At 38.6% G+C, this 10,115-nt stretch overlaps 1 protein-coding gene across 2 annotated transcripts; it reads right to left on the bottom strand.

Moving 5' to 3' along the window:
* Positions 1-638: 638 nt before the first annotated feature.
* GPR85 (G protein-coupled receptor 85) lies at positions 639-5,530 on the bottom strand. Of its 2 annotated transcripts, XM_054505388.2 has the most exons (3): positions 5,394-5,530; positions 5,115-5,232; positions 639-4,009 (listed from the first exon to the last, which is right to left on the bottom strand). In XM_054505388.2, the coding sequence occupies exon 3, from the start codon at positions 3,840-3,842 to the stop codon at positions 2,730-2,732; it is 1,113 nt and encodes a 370-aa protein (XP_054361363.1). In that variant the 5' UTR covers positions 3,843-4,009; positions 5,115-5,232; positions 5,394-5,530; the 3' UTR covers positions 639-2,729. The 2 variants fall into 2 exon arrangements, with proteins under 2 accessions (XP_054361363.1, XP_064431674.1); XM_064575604.1 differs by lacking the exon at positions 5,394-5,530 and having other exon boundaries at positions 5,115-5,277.
* Between the last annotated feature and the right edge of the window lie 4,585 nt (positions 5,531-10,115).

The following is a 10,115-nucleotide window of genomic DNA, read 5'->3' as shown; positions in this document are numbered from 1 at the left end:
GGTTGAAAATTATTAACATTTTCAAGTTGAATTAGTTACCAACTGTTTTTAAATATTGAATATTGGAATGGGTGCCAAAATAGATAATGTGATTTGGTCATTAAGACACAGAAGCAGACTTTTACAGGATTGCTACCATTACTCATTGACTTACAAATGGCATCAATTAACTGGGGATGTATCTCACCCAGTGCTTGCCCCTTGACCTGAAATGCCAAGTTAGTCAAAAGGAAGCTTAAATAAAAGTCACGACGGCTCTGCATTATTCACTGATCACTTACCAAAGCTGTTGGAATCTGTTATTCCAAATAGCTAGGTGAGGTCAGGCAATCTCACTTGGCTCTTGCTTTTGACTCCTCAATCCCCCACCTTCAATCTATGCCTCAGTTTTCTTGTCTATGTTATGGAGGTTAGTGTTGATAATAGCTGATCTCTGGCTGCAAGACAATCGCTGAATGTTCCACTGATTGCTGGTGATATTTGAACCTCTAAGCAAAGTTCTCTATAAATATAATCATTGTAATTACGCCTCTACTATAACTTTTTTTTGAGTTGGAAACATTGTTATCAGAATACCTTTTGATAACATTTCCTTTATTGCATTTTGGATAATGATTTTAGTATCAACAAGGGGCCTTTATTGCTAGATTCAACTCCTGTTGTACATTAAACTTTGTCTCAGATCCAATCAACTTTGGTATAAAGTAAAATGAGGTCAAACACAGTGCTCACTAAATCATGGCTTGAGCTGTCCTCATATGAGCAAAACTGAATAGTTGCATATATAATTGAGACATTCCAGTGATTTGTTTTTCCTTATTTATATTTATATTGATATTCTCTTTACAGAAGTACTGTAGCAATAAAGAATTCTGTTCCATTAGATTCCTAATCTTATTTTTCAAGTACCAAACCAAACCAAACCAAACAAAAATAACACAAATGAAAACAATGGAAAACAAAAACAATAACTTTTCTGGTTTTGTCATAATATTATCGTAAACCATTCTTCTTAGATGTTATATATTTAGAATCCAAAATTTCTGCATTGCTCCAAATTAAAATGTGGTATTTATATCAAAATTCTGAACCAATCAATTAAGCAGGTATGTATCTCTAAACATTACTGGCTTGTAAGAATAAATAGAGAAATAATTATGATAAGCTACCAAATAATGCTTTTGTAGATAATATTGTCAGTTTACCAGCTTTAAGCTCCCTATCGTTCGTGCATTTCCAGTTCCAAAACATAATAGCTACAAAAATAAAAAAGCAAAACCATAATAAAGCTAGTCTTCCTACTTTGTGCTTGCCTCCCAGGTCAAAAGAAATTGTTAATTGCCAAAAATGTAAAATTTATTCCAAGAAAAGTAACAGGCTACACGGGTAAATTTTGGCAAATGCAACTTTATATTGAAATTCACACATCTGTATCTTAAAGAATGAGACTCACAGACTCTAATGTATTTCTAAAATACCAGAAATCATATTATAAGCTTTCACAAGTTAAAACTGAAATAATTTAAACGACCAATACACTGAATGTGCAGAAAGTATAAACAAGACTGTGCCTTCGGTAGAATAAATGCTTCACAAATTGTGCAGGATGTCATACTAAGGCTGTGGTCTCCCTTTGACAGCTGATTTAAAATATAAACATACATCAACTGCCTGCTTCTTAGAACACACTAGAATGGGTAGCACACCTCAGAAGAAATTTTCATTATCCCAGTGATGTGCACCTTAATTTTCAAACCATGTGAGGAAAAAGGAAAAAGAGTATTAAATGATCGTCCATGCACTTCCAGATGCATGACCATGACCAGTTACTAATTCGATTTTCCCTATTTGCTCCAATGCTAAATAAGATGAAAGATACTAGATAACCCTTTAAGGCAACATGTGTTTATTCTGCATTATTAGAACTGCTCAGTTGTGATCAGTTGGTACCATTAATGTTGCCTCCCAGACCAATATCTAGCATTTGTAAAATATAAATGAATTGGAAAAACTTTATACCAAATCAACAAAAACCACATAATACAGTTCGATGCTAGCAATTTCACTAGTAGGTAAGGAAAGTGGTATTTAGAAATAGTAATGTATTAATACAAAAAAAAAAAAAAAAGAGTAAACTCTAATTGGAACCAATATACTGCTTTGGAATGCTCCCCAAACTTACAAGGCGAATTTTTAAAAGTGTGATAATCCAATAATTCATGGCACATCTTTAGTGGATTACAGTACTTTAAGTCCCCAAATATTTTAGTCTTTGCAAAACAGTAACAGTATGAAATGTTTTAAAGTCTTCAAACTTCTAAAATTAGTTTTTATCAACACATTTACCTCATGTCAACTTAATTTATTAAGATGTCCAATGCTAATTGTTTTTTTGATGTTTTTTTTTCATAAGTAGTGATATACACAGCATTTAGCACTGATACTTAGCACCTGCTACTTTCATTATCTAGTTTTCAACCACATAAAGAAACTTAGGGCAGTGGTTCAGTCCTTTCTTAATTACAAACCTTCGCCGGCAGTCAGCAGGATCACTCTGAGATTTAAAATAGGATTATAGGTGAACTATTGCAAAGACTGCAGAATGTTGCCCAAATCCTTATAACCGCTGATCCCATTCTTGATTTTCTTCTCAAGATATGGCTACAGGCCACGATTGCTTAGCAGAGAAGGTTAGTGTTTCACAAGGCTAAAGATTTCCAGATGCTCCTTCATATAACACAGTAAGGTTCCCTTGGTAACCTGGATTTTCTGCAGTAAAGGAGGGTTGTGCTGAAACAGCGCCTCAGCTCCCTGTTGGAGAAAATGCAGACAAAAGGATTGATTCCTGCTTGGGCAAAACTCATCCAGACAGCGGCTGTTAGAAATCCCCCTGGTACTACAGGCCCTCTTGCAAAAACTCTCCAATAACAGGCCACCAGGTATGGGCCCCACAAGGTTAGGAAGAGAAAAGTCATTATATAGAACATTCTGCTGATTCTTTTCTCCATTTTGAACTCATCTAGGACCAAGAGCCTTCTTCTGCCCGTGGTGTTTGCATTTTGCCGGATGCCCAGCAAGGTGGGTGGTGTGGGACCCCTTCCAAATCCTGCTAGCCAATTGGCAGCTGCCTGGCCACTGGCGCCAGGGCCATGAAAAGTCCAGTTCTGGCTGACTGCTGCTACAAACTGGACTGGCTTCATTTTCCTTCGGTCGTGGACAAAAAATATCAGCTTGAGGTAGACAAGCTGTGTGGCTAGGAGGATGAGAGCAAGGAGCAGCATAAATCCTAAGGAATCATTAGCCCTGAAGGAGCGGTGTTGGAAGGTACATTGATCTTCCTCCCTAATGAATGAGTAAGTGCCCACATCTAAAACTGGGGGGAATGCCATGGCCACAGACAGAGTCCACACCATGCAGATCACAGCCAGACACGTCCAAAAGGTCAGCCTCTTTGTATAGAAGCGGTGATGGGCGATAGCTAAGTATCTGGTGACGCTGATGCAGAAGAGCATGAAAGCAGTGTGGAAACAGGACAAAACCCCCAGAAAGGCAATCACTTTGCAAGTCAGAGTCCCATAAGTCCAGGTAGAGCCATTTTTGACAGAGTTGAATACAAATGGGAAACAAATTGCAGATCTGAGGATATCTGAACAGCAAAGATCCAACAGGAAGTAGTAAGGTGCTCTATGCAAGGTCTTATCTTTCACTAGCAAAATGGAGATCAGAAGGTTGCCCACCACACTGACTCCTATTATGAAACCCAAGGAAGTCAGTTTCAGAAAGGCTGTTAGAGGAGAGAGATTTTGCAAAATGTTGTCAGCTGCATGGCTATAGTTCGCCATAGATGGATGGAGGATAAAGATACAGCCTCAGTCAAGTCTCATGATCTAGATATAAGAAGGAAAAGATAGATCCATACATTTTACTGAAAATGTAATCCACAAAGAGAACTGATGCGATCTGCAGTCATGCTTCCTCTTTTCTTCCATTTGATTTGCCATCAGAATATCTGGAAAAAAAATGAGCTATCAGTTCTTAAGTTAACAAGTAATGATGTCAGGCAGTGCTAACATAAAGCTGTTCATTTACGAGGAAGCAAATAAAGTTTTAATTTTGAATAATATTTGCTTTAGTATTTGTTTGAGATTTCAGAAAAATGGCTTGTTTAGTTTTCTGAACTAGATGAATTTTAAGATGTCCCTATTTTGGAGAACATAAATTTGATTGGGTACCTTTAGGACAGAAGGAATGAAATGTTCCACAATCATAAAATATGCCAGTCCAGGAGTTAATCACTAATGTTACAATGGAATCTACAAGATTGCTGATAGGAGACAGAAACGAGACTCCCTACATTTATTTGAGTTCTGTTAGTATCTGTCAGTGTTTTACAGGCAGCTTTCCTGCTGATATGGATCCAAAGAGCCCTTGCAAAATATGTCTTTTAACTCAAGTGCCACTATTCATGCTGCATATTATAAGAAGAGTATTTGTTGATTCATCTTAAAGCACAGTTTGAACATTAGACTTTGAAATTAATAGGAACTTATCCAGGATTCGATGTGATTTAATCTTTTGTCTTTCCCTCCCCACCCTACCCCCCATTTTTGGTAAATCTTTTCTCCTTTAAACCCACATGATTATTAAAAACGGTTAATGTAAATATTGGCCAGGGAAACACACCCAGAGGAATAATGCACTTCCATTTGTAAACCTTGGCTGCCTGGATTCAAATGAATTTAACATGAACCTGTGTTTCTTGGGCAATTAAGCCTTTCCTATTTACACTGATAATCTTTGCTGCAAATCGCAAGTGGCTTCATTTTAAAACAAAATGCACATTGTGTCCTGGGTGCCTGAGAGCCACACCAGGAAAATCGGCTTCTCCTGTTATTCCCACGAAGCATGTTTCCTTTGCCACTTCTCGCTAGCCCGGAATATGCTGATGGAAGCCCAGGCAAAACTGCGTTCGATGATGTTAATTTCCCCACCGGTACATCCCCGGGTAAATACCGATCACATCATGCAACATTACGAAACCTGAAATCCGCCACCCCTGGATTTATAATGTGGGGTGGAGGAGGGGGAGGGGGAGAGAGACATGCATTACATACGCGAAGATGGGGAGAGAGATTGCTTCTGTGCTGCAAGGGAACTGTTCCCGGTGATTCGCAGTCTGATATTCCTCAGTCTTGCAACGCTTTCCAGAAATGGAGCTCTCAATAAGCCCTACTGAAGATGCATTGTCTGAATGTACTTCCATTATGCAGTTTATTGTCAAAAAACCAAAAAACAAAAAACCTCAGGGAGGGCTCGGTGCCGGTGAACCTGCAGTTTCATCAACACTGTGCGCCCCCCTCCCCCCAAACTTAACCGAGAGTATATCCTCCTACCTGTTGGCGTTGGATATCCCGACAGACTATAGCTTCTTCTTTCTATAAATTGCTGATTTTTTTTTTTGCCTTAGTGCCTTGACTGAGCATCCAGGCAGGGCTCGGCGGCGCCTGCGCGCTGGAGCCTCCTTGAGCTCCAGCCGCGTCCTCCCCTGTCGCAGCGGCACCGTCTCCCCCAGTAACGCAGGGGCCGCCGCCGCGGCGGCGGCGGCGGCGGCGGCGGCGAGGGCGGCGGCGAGGGCTGCTTCAGCCTCTGTGGAGCCAACAGGAGCCTCGACCCGTTTCCAGAGCTGGCAGGGCTTATTGAATATCCTGTCCTGTTGAGGTGGCAAAATTAGGTTTTTGTCCCTTTCTGGCTGCTTCTGAACTTTTCCATCCCCACATCTGAAGTGGGGGCTCGGAAAGGCTTTTTCAGGACCTCAGGCCCATCCTCTTCCCTTAGGGCAGCGCCAGGAGAAGCCACGGTGTCGGGGGCGCTCGCCCCCTCTTCAGCTTCCCGGAACCCTAGCCTTCCCCGAACATTTCCTTCCTTTCTCTTTTAGGGTGGTCCAATGCATTGGAAGCTTCTTTTAGATTTCCTTTTTAATGATTTCCCCAGCTGACCTTTGCATTTGCAGGTTAGGTGGGAGGGGGGAGAAAAAGAAAAAGAAAGAAAGAAAGAAAGAAAGAGAAAGAAAGAAAGAAAGAAAGAAAGAAAGAAAGAAAGAAAGAAAGAAAGAAAGAAAGAAAGAAAGAAAGAAAGAAAGAAAGAAAGAAAGAAAGAAAGAAAGAGAAGGAAAGAAAGATAAAGAAAGAAAGAAAGAAAAAAAGAAGAAAGAAAAAGAAATTAAATATGTATTTTTTAAAGAGCGCAGTCACGAAAAATCTTGTCAATGGGGAAGGAGGGAAAGCAGGTTAGGGCAGCCTTGTCTTTGTTAGTCATCTTCAATTCTCAAATGCACGCAAATATGTGTTAAGTAGGGAGAAGCTAAGTTCAGAGGACAACTGCAAAATGATTTAAATCCATTTTACCTTGACGAATATGACTATAGAATCAGGCTTACAAAAATTTTAAATGACTATTGCTCACATTCCACCCCACAGAGCAACAGCCTTTCTTTTTCCTTCTTGCCAGTACGGCTGACCAGTACATTGGTAATGTCAAAGCGGTTGTGTGTGTGAGTTTCCTTTCCCTCCCCCTCTGTTTTTACGGAAGAAAAATACTAGGAATATAACGAATTCATAAAACTTACACCCATCCAAAAGGTCCGATGATATCACAAGACACCACATAGCCTGACAACTGGGTGCTTAGGGATGCCTCTGGAATCATGCATTTCCTTATTTTACCATTTCCGAAGAGTTTTGTTTGTGGGGATGGTATAAGATTTTAAACAACTCCCCACCTCCAAAAAACGAGCAGACATGCTTTCATTAATTCCCAATGTAAAACGTCTGCTTCTCCTCCTGCATGCTTATTGCTTTATAATAATCTGTTAATGAAACAGAAAAAATAAAGATCTTCTCTACAGTAATAATTTGATCTCCAGACAGCAGTAAAATACCTCATTGCTGGGTGGTGAGATTGTGACATTCGGGGGAACTCAAGCCAATCAGCATACAGATAATATGGGTTAATTTACATATTGTATTTCTATTGGACACACTGAGGTAAAGCTTTCTCTGTTTAAAGCTTAAAAATGAATACTTCACTGTCATGGTGTCACAGTCATTACACAAAGCCCTATGTTGGTAATACTGAAATGATGTTCCTTTTTCCTGATTTGTTTTGGGATGTCTTAAACCCATTTAAAAGATAGATAATGATTTGTTTAAAAAAAAAAAAAAGAATACATATAAAACACCTAACTTTTGCATTCCCTTAACCTAGAAAAATCAATCCTACAGCAATACTAGAAGTAACTTGAGGGCATTCCCATTCAAGTGAGACATTCCACTTTTTTGCAAAACAAATAAATTCAGAGGATCTCAAAACTGTTATGATGTTTTACAAATTCTAAGTGAAGTGCAAGTTCATTTTTGTGAAACTACAAATCAATTCAATTTGTTCTGTTTTACTTCCCAATTAGGGTCTCAATGTACTTTGCAAAGAGTTATTATTTCCTGAAATTTTACAGTTAAAAAAAATCTATAGAATAAGAGATTTAAATAAGTTTACTGAAGATTCATGATTGGCCAGATGGATTAGGGAAAAGCTATTTAAAAGTAAATTAAAAGGGTGACTTCACTGCCAGGTTGTGAGGCATTAATTTACTCTGCCAAAAGGTATAGGGCCAAGATCCAAGGGTTTAACTATCCTCATACTGTAAGATGCAGGTATTGATTCCTTAAAAATAAGAGAGGGAATGTGTGTGTCTGCAATATTCTTTCATATCTACATCCTTGGGTATTGTATTAGAGGCATTATTTTCCTTTGTAATTGAGTGCAGTTACATTCACTAGTTCTTCAGTTTTTCCAGCTGTTAGATGAGAATGTCATTTTCTTGCCTCACAAGGGGGCTCAAAAAATTAATGAGATATTTTCCATTCAGTTCATTAACTCTACTGGAGAAAACATTGAAGTCTGCAACTTTAGTCAACAGGAATTTTTTTTTTTTAAGATTTTATTTATTTATTTGAGAGAAAGAGAATGAGAGACAGAGAGCATGAGAGGGAGGAGGGTCAGAGGGAGAAGCAGACTCCCTGCCGAGCAGGGAGCCCGATGTGGGACTCGATTCCGGGACTCCAGGATCATGACCTGAGCCACCCAGGCGCCCCTAATCAACAGGAATTTTTAAAAAATATATTTAATAGCTGACAAAAGTTTCATATCATCCATAAGTTAATGTAAAGGTATTGCTTCAAATGGGTCGGATTATAGGCTTATTTGATCTTAACTAATTTCTTTTTGATTCCTTATACCACGAAACCTAGAAAAATTGGTTGTAGGGTTAGAGTAAAGAGACAAAGCAAACAACAGCAAAATACTATATACCCTGGGTTTGAAGGAGTCTAAAGATTTTCAAGTTCTTTGCATATTACATTAACTCTATTGATCAGTGGATTAGGAAGACCGATGTAATTTGCTTAATTTGTTCTTATAATAAATATATATAATTTTATTTAAAGCAGCAATTATCTTCTTTTCAAAATTAATCAGACAGACACATCAGATTTTTGCTAAGTGACACACATCTCATGATGGGCAAATGCAGTATTTTTGTTCTATGCATTATTTATGTAAAAATGTGTGTCAGGAAATAAACAGTCCTTGGCAAATGCAGAGAAAGATAGGTTAGGATGAAAATATTCTTTTTTTTTTTTTTTTAAAGATTTTATTTATTTATTTGACAGAGAGAGACATAGCGAGAGAGGGAACACAAGCAGGGGGAGTGGGAGAGGGAGAAGCAGGCTTCCCGCCGAGCAGGGAGCCTGATGCGGGGCTCCATCCCAGGACCCTGGGATCATGACCTGAGCCGAAGGCAGATGCTTAACGACTGAGCCACCCAGGCGCCCCAGGATGAAAATATTCTAAGAAAAGATTATTTAATCATTCATTTAAAGTGATGTTTCTCCCATTTCAAGCTTTTCTCTAAAACTTTAAAAACACATATCTTTGGTATTCTCAATTCTTAACAAAATCTAAAACTATGTATGAAAAAGAGACTTTTTATAAATGTCCTGGAAGTTATTTTGATAAGAAAGCTCTCATCAGGGACTAACATGGAAACATTTTCTAAGAACTTACTTTAAAAATTCACTAACCTGGAACAAGTGACCAACAGAAGGAGAGATTATGCTTTTATTTTTATTTTTCTAAAAGATTTTATTTATTTGAGAGAGAGTATGTGTCGGGGCTGGGGGTGGATGAGGGACAGAGGGAGAGGGAGGAGAGGCAGACTCCTTGCTGAGCAGGGAGCCTGATCCCAGGACCCTGAGATCATGGCCTGAGCCCAAGGCAGACACTTAACTGACTGAGCCACCCAGGCACCCCAATGCACTTATTTTTGATAATGGTTTTCACTTTCTCGTCTGTGGCAAAAAGTAACCTTTTCCACAGTGACATCTAAGTAACTGAGAGTTTCTAGGGGTTTGTGCTCCACCTGCTTGAGGAACAACACAGTGAAAGAATACTCTAGACCCCAAAACTGCCACTGGATTTAAAAAATTATGCCTTGGGAGTTAGGAATCACCGTAATTGTGAACACCTCAAACAGTGAGATTTCTTCAGAATTTTAATGAGTTTTAAAAAGATTAAGAATCTGGCATGTTCCTTTCCAAAATGCTAAAAGGTTCATTTGTTAGAGTTTTCTCTCTACTCTGTCACAAAACAAGTTTCAAAGTGTTAATATAATTCATTTTTAATTTTAAAGCTAGCATCTCTAAGATCTTCTCTCTCAATTTAAGATCCAGGCTTTTAAAAATTTAGTGATTTACCATCTCTGACCTTTATGTTGACAATTTCCTTCTCTCTGAAAACTTGTTCATTTATTGAATTCATTTAACAAATATTTGTTGAGGTTCTACTCTGTAGGAGTCATTGTGCTAGATCTTGCAAGAAATGAAAAATCAAGAGATAGGACCAGTGTGCTGGCCGCTGCGTCGATGTAGGGAAAGCCTAAATGGGTAGCAGTGGAGGGTGAAGGATGATCAGAAACAAAGGGATGGATCTGATTGTTAAGAGGAAGTAGAAGCCATATATATATATTTTTTAATCAAGTGGTTAACAAGGGGAAGCAAGGG

This window comes from Mirounga angustirostris, unplaced genomic scaffold (assembly GCF_029215605.1).
Source record: "Mirounga angustirostris isolate CCGP_5_RB_7025 unplaced genomic scaffold, mMirAng1.0.hap1 SCAF_12, whole genome shotgun sequence".
NCBI lineage: Eukaryota > Metazoa > Chordata > Mammalia > Carnivora > Phocidae > Mirounga > Mirounga angustirostris.
This window is presented reverse-complemented; position numbering and strand designations above follow the sequence as displayed.